This window comes from Enhydra lutris, unplaced genomic scaffold (genome assembly GCF_002288905.1).
Source record: "Enhydra lutris kenyoni isolate GAN:26980312 unplaced genomic scaffold, ASM228890v2 scaffoldscaffold57, whole genome shotgun sequence".
Taxonomy (NCBI): Eukaryota; Metazoa; Chordata; class Mammalia; order Carnivora; family Mustelidae; genus Enhydra; species Enhydra lutris.
In genome coordinates this window covers 5,934,662-5,959,152 of record NW_019154141.1, presented here as the reverse complement: position 1 = coordinate 5,959,152, position 24,491 = coordinate 5,934,662, and the positions used below count along the sequence as shown (strand labels likewise).

Sequence of the window (24,491 nt, the reverse complement as noted above, 5' to 3'; positions counted from 1 at the left end):
TGTTTCTTATGAGTAGAATCATAAAATGTGTTGTCTTTTGTGACTGGCTTCTTTCATTCAAGGTTTTAAAGGTTTCATTCGTGTCATAGCCCATATTAGTTCTCCATTCCTTTTTTTTTTTTAACTGAATAATATTCCATTGTTTGTCTATACGATATTTTATTTGTTCATTCATCAGTTGATGGGCAATTTGACTGTTTCTACTTTTTGCTGTTATGAATAATGCTGCTATGAACATTCACATACAAGCATTTCTGCAGAGATATGTTTTACTTCTCTTGGGTATTAGGAGTAGAGAGAATTGATTTTTGTCTGTTGTGTAGGATAGGGATCAGATTTCATTCTTTCCCATGTGAATAGCTTCTTGACTTAGGACCATTTTAAACTGATTCATCATTTCCCCACTAAAGGGGCAATACCAGCTCTGTCCAATGTGACCTTATCTCTAGGTTCACTGTTATGTTCTATGAGTCAGGACGTTTCTATTCTTTATGATTATACCGCACTGTATTCATTTCAGTGACATTATTTTAGGCCTGACGTGTGATACAGAATGTCACACCAGTTGTTCTTTAGGCATATCATGGTACTGGGCTCATCCTGTGCGTTTCAGGTTCAGCTTGTCAAGTTTCTTGGAAGCTTTTGTTAAAATTTTAATCGGACTTGCATTGATGCTATAGATCAATCTAGAGAGAACTGATGGAGAGACTTTCCATCACCTTGATCTCTCTCTCACTTATTTAGATCTTCTTTAATGTCTTTCAAAAAGGCTTATAATTTTTCCTTGAAAGTTTTGCACATCTTTTGGTAGACTTGTTTCTGAGAACCTTATATTTGTTATATATGGTGTTTATAATTTTTTTGCTGGTGTATAAACACTGCAAACAATTTTTAAACATGGATCTTTAGTTCAAACACCTTTCTAAACTCTCTTACTATTTCTAATAATTTTTACATTCATTTTGCATTTTCTCTGTAGACAATCATGACTGAAGACAGTTTGTTTTCATTTTATTTTTTCTTGTTAAATACTTACAAATACAAGTAGTGGTAGGCATATTTTTTCTTCTTTCTGATTTTAAAAGGCAGTAGTTTCACAATAAATAATAAAATTTGCTGAACTTTTGGGAAATACCTTTCATCTCATTAACAATGGTCTCCTGGATTCCTATATGGCCAGGAGTTTCTGTCATGGACTTTTCTTGAATGTTTTTCTGTTTATTGTGATAACCATAAGGCCTTTTTTCCTTTAACACATTAATGGAATAAATCCTATCATAAGCTTTTTTTTTTTTTTTTTTACCATCACACCAACATTATGTCCCATACATTTTTAAATGATGTATTATTGCTGGCTTCAATTTGCTAATGATTACTGAGAGCAACCTGAAATTTTCTTTTTTAGACGTTATTTTTAATTGATATTATGCTAGCCTCACAAATTGAGTTGCTAAGTAATATTTTTTCTATTCCCTGAAAGAATTAATGTAAGAGTGGATTATTTGTTTCTTAATAATTTGGTGGGTCTGGCCAGTAAAGCCATCTGGGATTGATATTTCATTTCTGGGAAGATTTTTGACTACTATTTTAATTTTTCTAATGGTTACAGGATGATTCACATTTTCCAATTTTTAAAGCCAGTTTTGGTAAATTTTTATAGTTTTTGAATTTTTCCTTTCCATTTAAATTTGATATTTATTGGCATTTATAGATTTTGAGAAATGTTAAACTTCCCTTGAATTCTCTACAACACAGCAGTTACATATTTTATTTGTATACATTAACAGTCTTGATTTGCTAATTTATTTAGGATTTTATGTCTGTGTTCATGAATGAGTTGGCATATAATTTTTATTTCTCTTCCTATTCTTGTCATCCTTTGGTATCAATATTATGACTTCTGAAATAGTTTGAGAGTACGTTTCTCTGTCCTCTGCAAGAGATTATAAAAGACTAGAATGATCTATCTTCTGGGAAATTTTTTTAGAACTCACCTGGAAATTATCTAAGCTTGGTGTTTTCTTTGTAGGAAGATTTTTCACTATTCTTTCAATTTACTAATTAGATTGTTTTATTTTCTTTCTTATTTTTGGCAGTCTATATTTTCCTAGGAATCTGTTTCACCTTGGTTCTCCAATTGTTCACATAATATTTTATGGTGTGATCTTATCTTTCTAATCTGTGATATATCTGTAGTATTTTTTAAAATTTTAGTATTAATCATTATCTCCTTTTTATGGGTAATAATGCCACAGCTCTATTTTCAGCCTGTATATTATTTATTTATGCCTTCTTTCTTGTTTCCTTCATCAGTCCTACCAGAAATTGTTCTATCTTGCTAATTTCTTTAATCGGCCTTTTTTCTTAACAATTAGACTTTTAAAAATAAATAGCATGTTGTGGCTACATATTTCCTTCACTTTCATTTCATCCTTCAGGATTTGATAAGGAATATTTTCATAATCAATCATTTCTGAGGATTTTTATTTAAATGTTAAGAATTTATTTTTATTAAGAAATATGTTAGCATCAATCAATTTAAAAGTCACAAAAATAGATATAGTAAAATATCTCCCATGCTTCCCTGATTGTTATACTAACTCCCTCTCTCTTTTTTGTAAAAAAAAAAAAAAAAAAAAAAAAAAGTCTTGTGTCTTCTTCCAGAGATCAATTCTAAGTTTTTAAAGTTAATTTCATTTTGAACCATAGGTTGGTTGGTTGGTTATTTAAGAGAGGAAGTGTGGGGAAGAGGGACAAAGGGAGAGGGAGAGAGAGAATCTTAAGCAAGCTCCATGCCCAGCACAGAGAGAGCCCATTGCAGGACTTGATCTCATGGCTCCGAGATCATGATCTGAGTCAAAATCAAGAGTTGGATACTTAACCAACTGAGCCACACAGGCACCCTGAACCATGAATTATTTAAAGTATATGTTTAAAACTTTGAAGTATATGGGGAATTATTTTAGTTTTGTTGTTACTATTTTTGTCATGGTTCCTAATTTAATTGAATTCTTGTTGAAGAATTTTTTTTTCTTTTTTATACTATCACTGTTTTTGCAATATGTTGACATTTAGGTTTCATGGTTTCCTGTGAGAGAGAGAGAGAGAGATATGAAATCTCCTTCTAGAATGGCAGATTTTTCCATTTTCCCCTGTAGTTCCATTAAATTTGTTGTATATATAATTTGATCCTGTTTGATCACATGTATGTAGTTTAGATGTATCTGATGAATGAAATTTTTAAAAATAATTATTTAATGATACTCTATTTTGAGAGTGTCTTTGGTTAATATTTTACTGGCCTAATTTTTTCATTTCCTTAGTTTCAATTTCTTTATGTCTTCAGTATGTCTCATTTAAAAAAGGGTGAATTTTGATTTGTTTAAAAAATCTGAACTATCACACTCTTTTAAGTAGTTATTTTGGTACATTTACACTTGTTGTAATTTTTTTTTTAATCATTTTTTTAAATTTATTTTCAGCATAACAGTATTCATTGTTTTTGTACCACACCCAGTGCTCCATGCAGTCCGTGCCCTCTCTAATACCCACTACCTGGTTCCCCCAACCTCCCAGCCCCCCACCTCTTCACACCCTTCAGATTGTTTTTCAGAGTCCATAGTCTCTCATTGTTCACCTCCCCTTCTAATTTTCCCCAAATGCCTTCTCCTAACTCCCCATGTCTTCCATGCTATTTGTTATGCTCCACAAATAAGTGAAACCATATGATAATTGACTCTCTCTGCTTGACTTATTTCACGCAGCATAATCTCTTCCAGTCCCGTCCATGTTGCTACAAAAGTTGGGTATTCATCCTTTCTGATGGAGGCATAATACTCCATAGTGTATATGGACCACATCTTCCTTATCCATTCGTCCATTGAAGGGCACTTGTTGTAATTATTAAAAGACCTTATTTTTTTCATCTTTCCCACTTTTTTCTATGTATCTTTCTTACCCTTATTTTTAAAATAGACTGTATTTTAAAAACACTTTTAGATTTATAGAGAAATTGAGAGGATACTACGAAGAGCTCTCATATCCCTTGCACCCAGTTTATGCTGTTATTAATATCTTATATTAGTATGATACATTGTTTACAATTATGCACCAATATTGATACATCATCATTAAGTTTAATTTTACCTAATGTCATTTTCTTGTTCCAGGATCCCATCTAGGTTATCACATTACATTTACTTGTCATCTCTTCTTGGTCTCCTCTGCTATGATAGTTTGTCAGATTTTCCTTACTTTTGAAGACCTTGACAGTTTTGAAGAGTGCCCATTTGGAATTTGTAAAATGCCTTTCATTGTAATTTGGAATTCTTCTGCAAGGAAGATTTGTTTATTCTTCTTCATTTTATTAATTTATTACATCATTTATTTATATGAGTATGTACTAATGAATATATATTTTATTCTTTGGAGTATATTCCAGTCCTTTTTTTCTCAAATTGTTCCAGCTTTGGCCATTGGAAGGACTTTCAGTTGGTTCCTATATCAGTTGGCTCCTATATTTGATATACTCTCAGCAATGAACACTTCCTTAGTGAATGAACACTTGCTAGTACAGAAGATGTTCTGATTCACCTTATGTGTTTCCTTACTTATGTATTTCCATTCTTAGAATCAGCCATTTGTCCAAGGGCCACTGGTTCCTTTTATTGGGGAATGGTACTAGAACCCCAAATCTGGGTGCTCAGTGTACTTGTTGCTACTGGAATGTCATTTACTGAATTTATTCTTTGCCTGCTTTTTAAGTTTTTCTCTTTGTCTTTTGTGTTCTGCCATTTCATTATCTAGTATACAGATGTGGAGCTCTTTCCTTCTTTTCCTTCTTTTCTTCATTTTCTGTGTTTATTCTGCTTAATGTTTCTGTGGATTCTTGCTTTTCCCCAGTTCTGGAAAATTCCCAGTCATTTTTGCATATCCTCCCTATTGTCTCTGTCCCCTCCTTCTGGAACTCTAAAGATATATTAGGTATTTTTATTTCAACTTTCATAGCTTTCAACATCTCACTTATAGTCATTATCTTCTAATATTAACATGCTGCATTGAGTAACTTATTAGGATCTCTCTTCTCTTTCATAACTTTTTGCTTCTGCTATGTTTAAACTGCCTTAACACGTCTATTCTTTTATTCAAAAACCTTATTTTTGGAAATTATATTTGTTTTTTTCTCAAATCTGGTAATTTTTGCTTAATGTCTTCTGATGTACTCATTTTGTGATTTCATCTTTTATTGTTTAAAATATTTAATGCATGTTATTTTATCTTTTTTTTCTGATAATTCTCATATTTGAAGTACTTGCCAGTGGGAATCTGTTTTTGCTAACTCATAGCAATGGTATTTTTTTTCTGGGTTTAGTAATTTTTTTTATCATGAGCTCATTTTCTATTTATCCTAATTTATGGAAAACTTAGAGACATTAAACTGAAGAAGTTTTTCTCCAGAGGGAATTTGTTTTAGTTTCAGGCAAGAGTAAATAATACTATGGACCTGGAACCACTTTAGTCCTATTCCAGGCTCTTTGACCTAATTCTGTGGAATCATGTTCAACTCCCATATTCCTTGCCCCTGAAGCTGCAATGCTAATAAAGACATTTGTCCTCAAAGATACCTTGCCTTTTGGGCATGCTTACTGCTCATTATCCTATTTTTGGCAAATGCAGTTCACATATGTGATTTTTTTGTTTTCTTTTGGCTTTTCTCTTTGGATTTTTCTCTTACTTCCTGTGAGCAAAGAAAGAAAACATTGTATTTTTTTAAACATTATATTTTATACAGAACTAGTTGTTTCATCTCATGAGGACCTCTCCAATATCTAATCTGCCAAACTGCCTGAAGTAACTATCCTAAATCACTAATATTCCTGTCTCTTCCTTGCCTTCAACAAGGACAACTACAACATGTAGTTGTTTAGCCCTCTTAATTCTGCTTCTCAGATTGTATTCCCATCCATTCCTGTCTGCTGGCCTTCCCATCTCTGGTGTCTCTAACCCATTATATATATACTACCTCCACATTAGTGTTTCTTAATAGAAATTCAGTGGTATTTCTTTGCATACTATCCCCACATACAACTCTCCAGTATCCAATTGAGGTATCTTATTGGCTCTCCAGTGCCTTGATTTCCAGCCCTTGTAGTTTAATATCTTCAATGTCTGCAGCAAATCTCTGTTTTCTGAATTTCCCCTATTCCTTTTTGATGCTCTGTTTTTCTTCCATGCAACTCATTCTTTCTGCTTAAAATATCCTATATTCATCCCTTTCCCCAAATGGTACTATCTCTTAAGGTACCTCTCAGATGCATTCCGTTTTATTCAGTTTTCCAGAATTCTTCCTAGCTCAAAGTAATTGTTCCGTCTTTTGAACTTTTATGGCACTTTGTCTTCCTTTGTGGCTTTATGGCTTGTGTGTGTGTGTACAAGTGTGTGTAGCTTATATATTTTATATATTACAATCTGAACTCTTTAGGGAATTTTTTTCTTCTTGAAGTCACTTGTGCTGGCTTCCACATCATAGATCCTAACAAATAATGAATTATATATAATTATAAAATAAAGAGTAGCATATTGGAAATATTTCATACTTTGGTAGTAATTACTCATAAACTTTCTGTGAATGTACAAAGGTAACCTAATACATCAATAACTTATTAATGTGTCTTTATTCCAAGAGTACCTAAAGAGTAATTTTTCCATTTTCAAAATGGTCCAAATGATTCTTTCTTAGCCATGAACATGCTATCAACTTTTAGGTACATTTTGCTTTTATAAAGTGTATTGTTGAATTTTGTTTGGGACTACTTTGATGATAATCCTGGCAACCCACAATCATTTACAAGGTGTTTCAACCTCTCACTTCTTTTGCCAGAATTGTCAGATTCAGAGTGGTTTCAAGAGTCATTAGCTTTCTAAGGAAGTTGGTGTGTATGTTTGGTATTCTTGTGGTTTTTTGTAAATTGGTTTTTTATTGTAGTAGAATACACATATCATAAAATTTACCATTTTAGCCATTTTTAAGTGCACAGCTTAATGTGGTGTTAACTACATTCACATTGTTGTGCACCCATCAGCACATTCATCCCCAGAGCTCTATTTTGTGAAACTGAAACTCTGTGCCCGTGAAGTAGTAATCCCCCATCTTCCCTCCAGCCCCTGGCAACCGCCATTCCATTTTCCGTCTTAATGATTTTGACTACCCAAAGTATTTCATGTAAGTAAAATCAACAGCATTTGTGTTTTGGTGAGTGGCGTATTTCACTTAGCATAATGTCCTCAAGGCTTATCCATGTTGTAACGTAAGGCAGATTTTCCCTTTTTTTGGCTGAATAATATTGCTTTGTACATAGAGACTCTGTTTTACTTATCCATTTATCTGTCAATGGACGTCTGGGTTGCTTCCATGTTTTCTGGTCTGCAGTTCTTAACTTGTAATTGAAATCAGCTTGGTTAGAAGTTGTCCTTATAGTGTGTCTCCTGTAGATACAACCTTTATTAATTTGTGAAATTTCTTTGTAACTCTGCTCTTTTCTATCAGTCAAATAGACGAAGCTTTCTAGGTCACTATTTATAACATTAAAGAAAAATGAACACATCTATTCCAGATTGATCTTGGCAGTTCCATCACTGTAGTTATCACACATGCTAAGGACTGAAATATTAAATACCCTAGGGAAATCTTCGGCATTAAGTTCTTTCATTTAATGTTTATTTCTTCCAGAATTAGTTGATTCATTTTTCAGTATAATTTTTCTATTTGAAAACCATCTTTGGACTATAGCCGATGTATATCAATGTGCCAGCAATTTAAAATGCCTTAAGTTATCATCACATTCCTAGTGAACTAATAAAAATATACAAAATTATGAAGTAAAGCAGTGGCAAGGGTGTGGAGAGACAGGTTCATATACCCACTGTTGTTCACATTGGAAATGGATCCAGTGTTTCTGTAGAGCAATTTGGAAAGAAAGTTAGAAAGTTTTTCTTATCTTTTAACCAAAAAGTTTTGATGATATAACCTAAAAGCAAAATACCAGTGTAATTTATTCATAGATGTTTCATATGTAATAATGACTAACTGAAGATAAGACAAATATCCAAGAATAATGATCAAGTAAATTACAATGTATTGCAATGATGAAGTGTCAAAGAGCCACTAAAGTGACAAATACACTAAAAAATGGGAATGAAGATGTAAAGTTAGGTACAGGAAAAGGTAGAACAGTATCTAAACAGTGATTATACCATTAAAAATATTTGTATGTACATTGTCAAAGACTGAAATTCAGTTTGGGGTGGAGTCCGTGGTTTTGGAAAGCTAACTTTTTTTGGTTAATTTTTAATTTTTTTTTATAAAGACATCATGACCGTGCAACTTTGGGATGTAACTTTATTTTAATCATAGTGAAAATTAGAGGTTAAGTATACATCCTAAAGGCCCAAGATGGCCTGTGTCCTTGAAAGAGGAGGAAAATTTGGACCCAGAGGCACGGACACACAATGAAACCATTTGAAGATGGAGCAGAGATTGGAGTTATGTGTCTAGAAATCAGGGAACACCGTGGATTGCCAGCCGCCATCAGAAGCTAGAAGGGAGCCATGGGCCAGAGTCCCTCTCTGAGCCTCCAGAAGGAATCAATCCTGCCAGCACCTTGATCTCAGACTACTCATCTCTAGAACCATGAGAGAGTAGATGTCTGTTGCATTAAGCCACCCAGTTCATGGTACTTGTTATGGCATCCTCAGGAAACTAATATGCCCCATATGTTTGGGAATTAAGAAACCTGCTTCTAAATTGTTTATAAGTCAAAACAGAAAATAATAAAGGAAATCAAAAAATGTTTTGACCTAAAGGATCATGAAAATACCATGTATCTACACTTGAGAGATTAAACGTATGTAAAAGTTGGAGGAGTATATATTCTTAAGTTCATGAATCAGAAAAGAAGAAAGTATAAAAACAAATGAGCTGAATACTAAAAAGAAGAAATCAGGAGGAGGAATATAAAATAAACCCAAGAATGTAGAATGCATGACATCATGAATTAAGAGCCAGTATCAATGACATAAAACCAAAGATGCCATAGCAAGCACTAGATGAATCTTAGTAACATAACATTGAATATTTGAAAAAGCAAGTTGCAGAAGAATACATGTGACATTCCACTTACATAGATATTTGAAACAAGTGAAACTAAACATGTCGTCTATGGGAAAAAGGTGTTAGGTAGAATTTACATCTAAGCCAGGAGGGAATGGCATGGGATGGGAGAATAAGTGGATGAGGGAAGGAAGGGGGGGAGGGAAGAAGGAAGGAAGGAGTGAACTTGTATGTTTGTTAACCTTTTGCAATTCTTCTTTTATGATTTTCCTATTCATATCCTCTGCCCATTTTCCCATTTTTAAAAACAAGGTTATTGCTGACATGGAGGCCCAAGTGCACAAGCTGAGAGAAGAGCTGATTCACGTGAATTCTCAGCGGAAGCAGCAGCTGATAGAGCTCGGTCTTCTTCGCGAAGAGGAGAAGCAAAGGGCTGCAAGGGACCACGAGACCGCTGTCTACAAACTGAAGGCTGAGTCAGAAAAGATGAAGATGGAGCTGAAAAAGACTCATGCCGCGGAGACCGAGGTGACACTGGAAAAGGTAAGCTCTCCAGCTGGATTTGTGCAGACCACTGAAACCCATGATCGGGCCCCACTACTGCCACCCTTGCATTTAATCTCTAAAAGGTGGTGAGCATAGAGCTACTCCTGAAACCTAACTCTTCAACTGAGCCATTTAAGTGTCTTGCTCTATGTTTAAGCATCACAAAAATCATCCAGAGAGTTAGATTTCCTATTTTCCCTTGACATCCATGGAAAGGATAGTATGGAATAACCCATTCCATAGTGATTAAATGCACATTTTGATACAGCAGTGTAGAATACTGTCCAATATTGCACTGAATAGGGATACTTGAACTGCAGCCCCAAGTTTTCCTAGGTTAAGACTAGGTTTCAGATCTTTTTTGGTTTTCTAATAGTCATTTCTAGATTTTACAGTCTTTTGTAACAATGTAACATAAATACTGACATAATTCCAGATTACTATTTCAGATTCAGGAAAGTTTCTTTAAAATTATATATTTTTGAAATATATGTCAATATAATGTTTACACATTTTGGATCAAATGATTTTCCAGACATAATCTCAAATATTTGTTTTTTCAATGTTCTGGAAAGGTGGGAACATTTTAATTGTGTAATAAATGTGTATTAACGATAACAACTGTAAATTGCCTCTTGAGTTCCTTAAGACCAGTCTAATCTTGAGATCAAGAAACTTAGGGCAATCGAAGAGTCTTCCAATTCTGCTTACCTTCTTTTCAACCTTTTCTTCTTCATCTTTAACTGTTATGCCTTCATGGAGCGCACACCACCATTCTAGGCACTGCTCCCTTGGTTTTACATGGATTGTGATTCTAAGGTGCTTCTTTTATAGCATCTTTAGTTATTTGAGACTCAGACATCAGCAGATGTTGCCCTTGGCAACATAGCTCTGAACCCAGAAATAAATAGGAACCAGACTCTAAAGAGGCAGAAGTGAGCCTGGCTTGTCAGAGGAACAGCCTGGAGGCTGATGTGGCCAGAAATAGTGACCAAGGAGGAGGAAGAGGAGGAGAAGGATGTGATGAGGTCAGGGAAGAAACCTTGGTGGGTGGACCTGTGTCCTGTGGGTCTGTGAGGACCCTTGAGAGGGTTTTGCTCTCTGGGAGTAAGACTTCACAGTTTTTGAGCAGAGGACTGGCATGTGTTGATTCACATTTGAGTAGGATCTCTCCGTGCATGCTGAGGACAGACTGAACTGAGGGCAAAGAAGGAAGTAGGGAGACTGGTTAAAAGGCCATTGTGGGCGTTTGGACAAGATGACAGAGGTTCAGGCCTGGGCAGCAGCAGCAAAGGGTAGAAACTGATGAAATTCAGGTTAGGCTCTGAAGGTGGAGCTGACAGTGTCTGCTGTTGGTTCAGATGTGGGGTGGAAGAGAGAAAGAGGGGCACGCTGTTAGTAGTCAAGGGTGAATCTGAGGTGACTTGCTGGAGCCGGTGGGCCAATGGACTCCGCCTACTGGTGGCCTAAGGAAGCCAGTCAGGAAGCCGGTCAGAACAGTAGGTGGGGCCCGTGGGGCTGTGTTCCAGTTGAGATGCCTTTTATACATCTATATGAGGCTGTTGGGGGTAATTCCATCAAAGCAATACAAAATAAGAATTTTTTGATGCTAAAATATGCAAAGTTTCGGGAATTAGAGAAATTCCAGAAGTTTAGAGAAGTTTTACTCCTCTGACAGTAGCACATCAGTGAGACAGATAGGGAGTGAAAGGGGTGTTTTTGTATCCTCTCTACAGATTCTTTTTTTTTTTTTTAAAGATTTATTTATTTGAGAGAGAGTTCATGAGCAGGGGGAGGGGCAGAGGAGGCAGAGAGAGACAAGCAGACTCTCCACTGAGCGAGGAGCCTGTTGTGGGGCTCCTTCCCGTGACCCAGAGATCGTGGCCTGAGGTGAAATCAAGTGTTGGATGCTTAACCAACTGAGCCACTCAGGCTTCCCTCTCTCTGGTGACTCTTACACACACCTTGCCTTGGCTCCATTTGTCTCTGCCAACAGTTCGAGGTATTTCATAATAAATGTTCTTAAACAACACACATACCAGTGCACACTGATTTAAGAAAATCGGGCATACCAAAGCCAGACTTATAAAACATACAAGCTTGGCCTTAATTGTCTTGCATTATATATTCACATTCCAAATTTTCTTTTTAGTAGAAGATGAACCTTTTCAAGTATAGGTTTATATGTGTTATAACTAATTACCAGGTTACAGGTAATAAAAATATTAGAAACCATTAGCAATTTATTTGGCAAACATTTCTGGGAGATCTTCTATAACCCTGAAAGGCATTATCCCAGACACTGTGAGGATATATAAGAAAAAGGGAAAAAAGGCACAGTCCTCAAGGAGATCATAAAATTACAGTGACATCAAGACATACACACGTATGAAAATAACTGTAATGCAAGGTGGAGTGTGAATTGGGGGAAATTATTCCTGTTAATGAAATCAGGAAAAATTAACTGGACGAGATGTCACTTTTACTAGGATTTTGACCAGTAGACATGCAAGATAACATTCTAAGCCCAAGAAATAACACCAGCAAGAGCAAACGGAGGCATTTACAAACACGGCATAGAAGTTAATCAAGGGGAGCGGTTAGTAGTTAAGCTAAAAGGTAGCTTGGGATCACAGAGAGTCTCCAAAGCTGTTGTTGTATTTTAGCTTCATTGGGTAAACAGTGAGGAGCTGCTGAAAGTTTTTAAGCATTAAATGTCACGATTCAAGTGATTCTTAGGAAAATCTTTCTGTCCATGTTGTTCAGATGCCCTTGCCATAGGAGTAGTTGGTGGGGACCAGATTAACAAAGGCAGGAGGTCCCTGAGGGCATGTTCAAGGTGTGGGAACATGGTGAGAACATAGCAGTGACAGAGGGCTAGAGGGGACATGTGTGAGAATCATCTCAGAGATGGCATTGATTAGACTTGTGAAGTATCACCCAACCCTTAATAAATTGGGAAGGTGGGAGATGTCTGGTTTGGGGAGGAAGAAGGTAGGTACCATTATGAACTTTTTAACTTTAAAGTGTCTCCACTTCACCCAGCTGGGCTGTTCACTTGCTGTGGAAGGAATGTTTGTGGGTAATCATTAAGAGAAGGCAGGACTCGAGTAGACAGCTGTGGGGGTCACCCACAGAGAGGGCCTGTTCAAGAGAGAGACACAGGAAGAAAACAGGCAACTGTGAAGGAAGAACTACGTTGAAGAGGTTGGAGAGGAAATAGTTGAAGAAGGGTTTTCAAGGTAAGAGGAATCTGAGAAAAATGCATTTTCATGGAAACAAAGGAAGAGAATATTTGGAAATATGGATTTTCAAGAATGTCACAGAAAATCAGGAAGGATGAGGGAGGAAGAAAAGTTCTGGGATTTGAAAGTGAGAAGTCACTGATAATCTTGGATAGAGCCCTGAAAGGGAGAGTGTGAACAGAAACATGATCGCAATGGATAAATGAGACCATGGAGCTTCGTGAATACCCTATTGTTTCAGAAAATCTGATATTAAAAGGAAAGTGTCATTCCAAAGGAGTATATTTTTAGGCTGACAATGTCTTGCAATACACAAGAAGGGACCAATGAAGAGGAAGAATTTAGTGATGCAGAGACCCACGGACACCTGAGAGCTTGCTATCTGAGACAGGAGAGTCTGGATGAAAGACCAACACAGGCACACCCTTGCCCCTTGGCCACAGGATCCAGCCACAGGAGACCTTAGCCTGTTCCTGGAGTAGGCCTCATGCTCTCCTTCCTCTAGGCCTTTACACCCACCACCCCTCTGTCTGGGATGTTCTTCCCCTAGATTTTCCGTGGCCATCCTTCTCCTCATCACTCCACACTATTCAGTGTTCCTCCCTGACCTCTCTCTGTAGAGTCATGCCCAGCTCTACCAGCTTCACTGGTCCCGTTGTCTTCGTAGCTCATCTCACCATCTGGAATCATCTTTTCATTTTTCTGATTGTTTATTTTCTATTCATACCCACCCACCCATCCCCCCATTAGAATATCTGCTCCATTACGAGGACCTTGTCTGCCTTGTTCACTTCTGTACTGCTAGTGTTGAGAAAACTCGGCACATGGTAGGTGCCCTCCTAGTACTTACTGAGTAAGTGAATGATAGGAGCTGTGACTTTCAAGGAGGGAGGAAGGAAGGAGAGGACTGGCAAATATACAAGGTGGTTCTGTGACGAGACTTGCAGAGAGCTTCTATCTGATGTCATCTGTGTTTCTAGTAGAAAATAGCAGGAGTCTTCGGAGTAAGGAGTTCCAGGACCAGCAACATAGCCAGACTTCATGCTGGGCTGGAAGGAAGCAGGAGTAAGTGCATTTGCCAAGGTAGAACTGGAATTCTGCATGTCGAGGGGGGAGGATGGCATGAGTCTGGAAGAATGAAATGCTTTTGAATTGAACTGAGGACAGAAGTAGCATAAGAAGATAGAAATGGGGTTTTATCATGGTAGAACTTTAGCTGCCATGGTTAACAGTGCTGGCAGAGTTCATGAGAACATAGGGACTTGTTGGCAAAAGGAGAGTCTAGGGAAAGGGACGAGAGCATTGACTAAGCTAATGTTTAGTGCCGCAAGTTTAGTTTTTGGTGAGTTGGTGGAATTAACCAATCCCAAGGTCCATATGATAAAATACAAGTGGTGGGCTCCTGATATGAAGAGGGATTTGTGTTTCCAGTTGATAAGTGTTTTTACTCAACTGGTAAAAGGAGTTGAGCGTTTCTAACTGCAGGAAGACCAGGAGTCCCTTGAAAGCAGTCCTTGTGAAATGCTCATTTCTAAAGTGCAGAATCCCATGTGGCACCTCCCACAAAGTAGACATTCATAAATGTTGAGAAAATGGAAGAATGATGATGAACTGAGAAATTCAGTCTAGCCATGTACATGGTAATATGAATAAATAAGACATTGGTTTTGATTCATCCACGTTTGACTTCAACCCATTTTAAATTCTTTAGATGGGGCAAAATACCTCTCTATAGTCATATCTTCATTTTTTTAGTGTTGTAATTTCCTCCTTGTTACTTAGCAAGTTGAATATATAGCATCAAAGGTTTTTTCAGACAGAGTTTTATATTTTCGTGCACAAATCAGTAGAGTTCTTAACATGAAAATCTGATTTAACACTAGTGAACTGGTAGATAATCCCATTGCTGCCCGATGTGTCATTGTGCGTGCTGCTTGAATTCTTCCACTGTATTTTAGAAAAGGTTTAATGTTTTATCATGTTTAAATCAAAGACTAAAATATTTGCCAGCAGCTCAAAATCCTGTCAGAATTGAGGGGTTTATGAATTAATTTTCTTTCGTTAAGTATAAAATCGAGGTTCAAAGAGGAGAGGAAAATAACACCAGAATAATAAATAATCCGAACGAAACATTCCCTGTGGGTCTGGATTTTGTCAGTGGCACTTACAACCTTGAGGTTGTGAAGGAATCCCCGAGTCCAGACCCTACCTGGGTCTCTGTCAGCGGCAGCTCCAGTCTTGCCGCCATCTTCAGTGGCTTTAAGAGAAGCATGATATCCTCCACCAGGTGAGAAGACTTGAACTAGAGAATCTGTGAGAGTCTGTGATTGACATTTGCAAAGTGAAAGCTTCTTTTCTAGCCTTTTAAAATCTTTTCAAACCAAATTGAAACAAAGTCCACAAAAAACATGAGCCTTTGACAAGTTACAGACCATTACTAAGTGATGGTAGTGGGTCATTTTCAGAAGTTCGGTTAAAACTTTGGTATTTACAATTCACCATTGTTTCAGAAACCTATTGGGTTATTTTTAAAATAATCCTTCTTGAAATAAGAGGCTATTTGAGAAAATATAGGAAATAGAAAAATGTAAAATTTCCTATTATTACCCCCAGCTAGCAATAACCTAGTGATAATTTAGTGTGCTTATAAAATAGCACATTATGTGACTTTAGAGGACCGAGATCACACTTAATAAACAGTGTAGTCTTTCGCTTTTTTAAAAGTCATGCTAAGTATATTCAATGTCATTGGAGATTCTTTGAAAATAGAGTTTTCATTGTTTCATGATACTCCATTTTATAGATGCAGCATAATATAGTGTAGTTTTCTCTTATTTTTAAACATTTAGCTTTAAAAAAAATTGCCTACATCGATGCAGAGATGAACATCTTTATATATAAATTTTTGTCAACACTTCCATTGTTTTTGTCTTAGGTTAAGATCCCAGTAGAATTACAGCATCAGATTGGTTGTGCTAATTTATATTGTTGTGTAACGGATTATCTGTTTTATCTAGCCAGTCCTTACCATTAATACTTTCCTTTAATTTTTAGTTAAAAAAAATATTTTTAATTTGCATTTTAAGGAGTTAGCTCGAACACTTATAATAGATTCGTGTGTGTATTTCATTTTCTGAGAATTGCCTATTCCCACTCTTTGACAGGTTGTCGTCTCTTAGTGTCCTAATGTTTTTCTCATCACCTTGCAGGATGAAAAAATTCTTAGCTTTGTGGCAAATATTTTTGGTGCTTGCCGTTTCATTTTATCATTTAACTTTATGATACACAAAAGATCTTATTTGTACTTAGCGTGATCTGTCCATCATTTCCTTTGTGAATTCTCTATTATGTTTTAAGCTTCACTGTTTGAAAATATACTAAAAATTAAATATTTAAAAAATATAGGAACACATCAAACATTTTTCGCACCATGCTCACTATACTAAGTAAAAAGCACTTATGAAATTGACATAGCATTTAACAGCTTGGCTTCCTGGTCTGTAATTTTAATAGTGTCTGAAGGATTATACTGGAATTCTGCCAGCCTGAAGTCATTAAAAGGCTTTGAGCAACAATTCAGCATCTTTTTCAAATTTAAGAAAAGCTCCATATGGCATAATTATTTAAAGCTAAGGTCATAGAAACTACTTAAACCTTTGAAATTTATAATTAAAGGATTAATATTAACTTATGAAGACATTGTCATTTTGGCTTAAAATGGAATTCTAATCTCAACTCTGGTCCCTTTGCTTTGATCTTTTCCCTGACTTTTTCCTTTGCTAAAAGTATGAAGTTTTATATCCTTAAATTTTTAAATTAAATATTATCCTCAAACAGTTCAGACTTATAAAAATTGATTGACAAACAACATCCACTCTCATTTTTACAGTATTTCACAAATGTTGGTCTTCAAGTTGGCATTTTCCTCTGGCGGCAGCTTAATATAATGGATCACAATGATACTTCTAAACATAACAGTAAATTAAGTTACAAAAACACCATGCAAAAATGGCAACTTAGAAAACCGTGGGTGTGTAAATAATTTGAACGTGATGAATTGATGTTCGTTTATATGAAGGTTTAGAATTTTCAAATAGCCTTCGAAGTACCTGCATCGTAAACCTTCTTGAAGTGGTGAAAGGGGCTGTATCTTGTTTCACACCAGAGCTAGACTTTTTTGTCATTTGGACAATATCTACAAAGCAGTACAAACCAAATATTTTAGTTAAAGCAGTTTACGTATCTCCTGTAACAAGAGGAGGTGTGTGTGCCTTAGAGACACAGTTTTGCATCGATCCTCAGGTCTCCCCTACTTTTTTCTGGTTCGGGTATGAAGCACCTGTTTCACAGTGATTTCACGAAGTAAGTACTGGAATAATGTCTGGGGTGTCTCTTTATTAAACAAAAAGAGCCGATGTTGGATATTTACACTGTCGGGCTTTTACCACCCCAACCAGAGGGCGGGGCTGCTAGGCTCAATGCAGTGTGAAGTCAGGGATACAGATGGCTGCAGGCCGCCCCCCACTGAATGGGGCTCTCGCTGTTTCCCAGAGAATCTTTTGCCAATTCTCCCTCCGCCTCTTCGCTGCATGTTCAAGAGCACTTCTATTTTCTGGCAATCTGGAAGAGCAAATCAGTAGCTTAACTTCAAAGTCTAGTTTTCCTGGGCTAGAGAGCTATGTTTTACTTGGAGAAAATTAAAAGAGTATATTCCATGTTAAGGCTATTTCAAAATAAAATCTAGAATTACAAATGAATCATTGTTTATATTTAAAGTAAATATTTACAATTTATAAGATTAACCCTCCCTTGTCTTTGTCTGCCCTAATTTCCTAATATTCTAATCGTACCATTGTAAATGAAGTTCTGCCATTCACCAGAACTTGTTGGTTTTATCCTTTGGGATTTTCTTAAGGAAAGAAATTTCTACCTAGAATTAAAGGAAAATCTCTAGGTCAGGATAGCAAAAGATAGTATTTTGATTTGAGAAGTTGTTGAAAATAGAACAATTTATTTGGCATATTCGGAGATTGATGTCTCAACTGAGAGAATTCAGAATAAAACAAGTAGGTATTTGTGCCCAAAGGAATTTATGTGTGTGTTCATTTTGGTTTTTGTGAGGTTTTCTTGTTATGTATTGTGTGTGTGTGTATGTGTGTTTGAGTTGAGATTAGTATTGATAATTGTACAGTCCTTTCAGTCCTTTCAGCTTCATGGCCAAACCTGTAGGAGTCTTATTGGCAGTGAATCTTTTTTTTTTTATAACATGGAAGAAAAATAACATGAGGGGCACCTGGGTGGCTCAGTGGGTTAAAGCCTCTGCCTTCGGCTCAGGTCATGATTCCAGGTCCTGGGATGGAGCCCCGCATCGGGCTCTCTGCTCCGCTGGGAGCCTGCTTCCCTTCCTCTCTCTCTGCCTGCCTCTCTGCCTACTTGTGATCTCTGTCTGTCAAGTAAATAAATAAAATCTTTAAAAAGATAAATAAAATGCAAACAATGTGTATTTCATTAGTATCTTCAACAATGATGAAGTGATTACAGATAAGAACAGAAGGAGTAATTTGCAGCACTGTCTTGATGGTTTACCATAAATGGGGGGGCGTGTACATCCCAACTTGCCTAGGAAGGTCCCAGTTTGCACCTGTTGTCCCAGGATCCTGAATGATTAAACATTTCCCCACCTCTTTCAATCTTAAACATGTCCCAGCTCAAGTGTTAAGCTCTGTGATTACCCTAACTAGGAGGGTGCTTTTTCTGTAAAGGAGGCATCTTTTCTCTTTATATATCCTGTGATTTAATTACTGAACATTATAATGCTGACTACATGTATTTTAATGAGTACCTTTTTGAAAATAACACTGAACTTATAGATAACTAGACTCTAATTATTTTAACATCCTGACTAGCCTTCTGACTGATGTTTTTTCTATCGCACACCAACATTTCAGTAACATTTGATGCACTTCGATTGAAAGTATTTTCTGTTTGTTAGGAGGCTCAAGGAGATTGGAATGAAGAGGCAGAGCCTCCCTATCCATAATCCTGCCTGCTTTATTTAGAGACTTTCTAGAAGGGGAGGGCAGAGGATGAGCTGATGGGCATTTGGTGTTAGGCACTGAGGGCCTGATGTCACAGAAAGGTCAAAGGGCATAGCACATTGGAAGAGCACTGGGCTGGGAGTCAAGTCTCATTCTAATCATGGTTCATACTAGAAGGGAGACAATTATTCACTGTGGAATGGGGTTTCCTAATTCAGTATTGTAAGGATTAAATTAATAGTTGAATGGGGCGCCTGGGTGGCTCAGTTGGTTAAGGCGTCTGCCTTCCACTCATGTCATGATCTCAGGAAGGCCCTGAGTCAGGTGTTCTGCTCAGCCAGGAGTTTGCTTTTCCCTCTCTCTCTCTCTGCCTCTCCTTCCTGCTCATGTGCACTCTCTCTTTCAAATAAATAAGTAAAATCTTAAAAAAAATTAATTAATAATCAAAAATGGTCATTTAACTAAATTGAATATATTATGGGACACAGTAAAAATAACAGAAGAAGTACAGTTAGTGTAAATATACCTCTTCATCCTCACAAGTAATTAAGGAAATGCTAAGACAAGATATTACTTTTCATGTATTGAAATAAACAAATAATTTTAAGTGATACTGAGTATCACTTTTAATTAATAATACCAAATACCAAAGATGATATGAATAAATACTCCAAAATGCTATTAGTAAGCATATAAATTGGTACAACTTTCCTGAAAGCCTTTAGTTATCTATATTGTGGGCTTTTAAAATATTCATCTCTTTTGATGTAGTGATCTATTTTTTTGGTCAGCATAACATCAATACCAAAACCCAAAAAAGATAGCCCTCTAAGAACAGATTAATCTCAGAAATCTGTTACATTTCTATACACTAATAATGAAGTAGCAAGAAGAGGTATTAAGAAAACAATCTCACTTAAAATTGCACCAAAAATAAGATACCTAGGAATAAACGTAACTGAAGACCTCTACTCAAAAAACTATAAAACACTGATGAAAGAAATTGGAGATGACTCAAAGAAATAGAAAGACATCCCATGCTCATGGACTGGAAGAGCAAATATTGTTAAAATATCTATACTACCCAAAGCAATCTGCAGATTTAATGCAATCCTTATCAAAATAACAGCATTTTTCATAGAACTACAACAAAAAACCCTAAAATTTGTATGGAACCATAAAAGACCTGGATAGCCAAAGTAGATTTGAAAAAGAAAAGCAAAGCTGGAGGTATCACAATTCTAGACTTCAAGTTATATTACAAAACTGTATTAATCAAAACAGTATGGTATCAGCACAAAAAATGGGAACATAGATCAAAAGAAAAGATTAGAAAACCCAGAAATAAGCTCATAATCATATGGTCAGTTAATTTCCGACAAAGCAGGAAAGAATATCAAATGGGAAAAAGTCTCATCAACAAATGATGTTGGGGAAACTGGTCAGCTATAGACAAAAGAATGAAACTAGACCATTTTTTACAATACACAAAAATAAACTCAAGATGAATTGACCTGAGGGGTGCCTGAGTGGCTCAGTCAGTTAAGCATTGATTCGTGATTTTAGCTTGGGCCGTGATCACAGGGTTGTGAGATTGAGCCCTGTGTTGGATTCCTTGCTCGATGTTAAGTCTACTTGAGATTCTGCTTGAGATTCCCTCTGCTCCTCCCCCAACTCAAGTATGCACACACTCTCTCTTTATAAAATAAATAAATAAAATATTTTTTAAAAGTGGATTTACTTGAAAGGATAAAAATCCTAGAAGAAAGCAGAGGCAGTAATGTCTCTGACATTGGCCATAGCAACATTTTTCTAGGTATGTTTCCTGAGGCAAGGGAAACAAAAGCAAACATAAATTATTGGGACTACATTATTAAAAGAGAAAGCTTCTACACAGAAAAGGAAACAATCAACTAAACTAAAAAACAACTTACTGAATATGAGAAGATATTTGCAAATGATACATCCAATAGAGGGTCAGTATCCAAAATATGCAAAGAACTTTTATAAATCAACACCCAAAACCAAATAATCTGATTTTGAAATGGACAGAAGACATGAACAGACATTTCTTTGAAGACATCCAAATGGCCAACAGACACATGAAAAGATGCTCAATATCACTCATCAGGAAAAGGCAAATCAAAAAAAAACCACAATAAAATATCACCTCACACCTGTCAGAATGGCTAAAATCTAAAACACAGGAAACAAGAGATGTTGGCAAGGATGTTGGAGAAAGCAAAAACCCATTTGTGCTGTTGATGGAAATGTAAACTAGTGTAGCCACTGTGGAAAACAGTATGAAGTTTCCTCAAAAATTTAAAAATAGATCTACCCTATGGTCTAGTAATTGTACTACTGGGTATTTCCCCCCAAAATACAAAAACATGAATTCAAAGGAATACATGTACCCCGATGTTTATAGGAGCTTATTTACAATAGACAAGATATGGAAGCTGCCCAACTGCCCATCAATAGATGAATGGAGAAAGAAGATGTGGTATATATCCAATGGAATATTATTCAGCCATAAAAAATAATGAAGGGACACCTGGCTGGCTCAGTTGGGTAAGCCACTGCCTTTGGCTCAGGTCATATTCCTAGGGTCCTAGGATCAAGTCCCACATCGGGTTCCTTGCTCAGTGGGGAGCCTGTTTCTCTCTCTGCTTCTGCCTGCCACTCTGCCTGCTTGTGCTCTCTCTCTGACAAATAAATAAATAAAATCTTAAAAAAAAATAGGACAAAATCTTGCCATTTGCAATGACATAGATAAAGCTAGAGAGTATACTGCTAAGTGAAATAAGTCAGTGAGAGAAACACAAATACCATATTATTTCACTCATATGTGGATTTTAAGAAACAAAACAAAGAAGCAAAGTTAAAAAGAGACGGAAAGAGAACAGCCAAGAAACAGACTCTTAACTATAAAGAACAAACTGATGGTTACGAAGGGGATGACTGAAACATGGAGACTGAGGAAATCGCTCATCATGATGAGCACTGGGGGATGTATGGAAATGCTGGATCACTCCGCCATACACCCAAAACTAATACAACACCATATGCTAATTATAGTAGAATTAAAATAAAATTTATGAATAAATTAATTAAAGAAATAAAAGAAGAATGGATGCTGAGGGACAGCTAGCAGGCAATGGCACACTCTTAATGCCTTTAGCATTTGATGCCTATTTTGTGTATAGCAGTCCTGGATTACTTGATAGAGTGATGATCAAAACGGACAGATATTCCCGTCTCCTCAGAGCTCACATTCTAGCTGGAGACAGGTAATAACTAAGCAGTGAACATGCCACTTATTTAAGAAGTGTCTAAGTGCTACTGAATAAGAAATGAAAGAAAGGATTAAGGGAGACTCTGGAGTACCAGAGTTGGGGCCTATTTAAATAGTGTGATCAGGGTTGGCCTCATTGAGAAGGTCAACAAGGAGTTGAATTAGCCATGTGAGAGTATCTGGAGGAAGAAGTTTCTGATGGAGTGAACAGCCAGTGCAAAGACCAAGCAAGAGCATGGCTGGCGGGGTTAAGGACCAGCGGGGAAACCAGTGTGGGGAGAGCAGAGGAGACAAAGAGAGAGTAGAAAATGAGATTTGAGGAATCCCAAGGGTCCTGATCACATAGGACCTTTGAGGCTGTTGTAAGGACTAACTCTGAGTAATGGAAGAACATTAGGGCATTGTGCCAAGGAGTGATATGATCCAACTTAGACTTGAAAAGATCATTCTGGCAGTGTGAGGACAAAGGTGGGAAACCCATTAGAAGAGCACTGCTGGACTCTGAGGGAGCGATTAGGGGGACTTGGACCAGAGTGGCGCCAGTGGAGGTGGTCAGATTCTGGGTAGATTTAAAGGTGGAGCCAACACAGCTTCTTGACAGATTTGATTTGGGATGTGAGACAAAGAAAAAGGAAGTCTTAGATAAGTTTACACAGGGGAAAAGAGCAAATATACTAGTTCATTTCTCTGGGGTATGGGATTAGAAATGATTTTTAAATGGTATCATTCAGTTTTTCTAAATATTCTCTATTATAACCATACTGTAGTCCTAATGGTGATGTACAAGTCACCACTGGTTATATTGTCCCCTTGCCCAAAGCCCTAGAACATCTTCAGCCTGCTTCCTCTTTCTACCCTGAGACACCAGAGTCACAGAGACAAGGCTGGGCTGGCCCTTCAGTCCTGGGGTTACATTAGCTGACACCAGAAACCGGGCAGTGTGATTGTGACGTCAGCAGCCCCTCCTCAGCCCTGCCTGTGAGGTTGGGATGTTCTCCAATGCCCTTTACCCTGGCCCAGGTTATCTTTCTCTCAGGGCAGGGAGGCTGTTCTTCAAAGAAAAGCAGAAATATTGCCTGCCTGACTTCGGCCTGCTCACAGGGCTCTCATTTTTGCTTTTGCAACATTAATGAGCTCAGAAGGAAATGTGGGCCTCTCTGACTTCAGACTATGCCTCTCCCAAGAGAATCCAGCCCAGGGTCTGATAGGGAGGAAAGGAGAAGGTGGTCATGGTCCTGAGACAGAGCGGGCTGGTAGTATGAGGCCCCTGAGGGACACAGGACCATCTGGCCTCAAAGAGAAGGAGGTAAGACTGAGATACTCTCTCTGTTCCTGAGACAAGGATCTTTCTAAAAAACATATCTCAGGGGCTGGCCAAGCTGGCTCAGTCCATAGAGCATGCAAATCTTGATCTTGGCTTCATGAGTTCAAGCCCCATGTTGGACAGTACAGCTTACTTTTAGGAAAGGAGAGAAAAAAACAAATCTCCTTGCTGGGCTGGATTAGGCACTGGTAACATCAAAACAGCCTCTCCCTGCAAAGAGATATCCTTTAATGGGGCAGGGATAATGGAACAAATGACACTATGATTACACTGAACGGAAATCAGAGCCATTGCCTAGATCTGTTGGCCAGCATGCTTGAGAAACTCCCAGGAGGTCTGCAGGGGAAGGGTAGAATCAGGCAGAACCTTCAGGACAAGGTAAACCAGGAGTTAATGGCATTTCCCTCTCTTGCTTAAAAACTTACAAAGTGCCATTGCCCACAACAAAGTGAAGTTGCCCCAGCTTCTTAGCTTTCTGGCCAAGGATTTGCATAATCCCACTGCTCCTCTCCTACCTTTCCTCTTTTCTCATTTATTTTAATTAATTTAATTTTTCAGTCCACGGTTCAGTGGCATTGAGTACATTTAAATTGTTGTGCAACTATCACCACCATCTCCAGAACTACTTCCATCTTGTGAAACCTGAACTGTCCCCATTAAACACGAATTCCCTATTTCTCTGTCCCCCAGTCCCTGGCAACCAACATTCTACCTTCTGTCTCTATGTATTTGATGACTCTAGGTACCTCATGTGAGTGGAATTAAACAGTATTTATCTTTTTGTGATTGATATATTTCACTTCGCTTTATGTCTTCAAGGTTTATCCATGTGGTAGCCTGTGTCAGGGTTTCTTTTTTTCAAAAAAAGGGTAATATTCCATTGTCTGTTTATACCACAGTCTGTTTATCCATTCGTCCCATCAGTGGACACTTG

The 24,491-nt window shown here is 37.2% G+C and overlaps 1 protein-coding gene across 1 annotated transcript in view; it reads left to right on the top strand.

Moving 5' to 3' along the window:
• LOC111158116 (centrosomal protein 112) overlaps nucleotides 1-24,491 on the top strand; it is a 414,110-nt gene that overhangs the window by 252,229 nt on the left and 137,390 nt on the right. Inside the window, exon 20 of the mRNA XM_022519974.1 lies at nucleotides 9,422-9,652. Coding sequence (XP_022375682.1) covers nucleotides 9,422-9,652 — 231 coding nt within the window. The remainder of the gene's footprint in view (nucleotides 1-9,421; nucleotides 9,653-24,491) is intronic.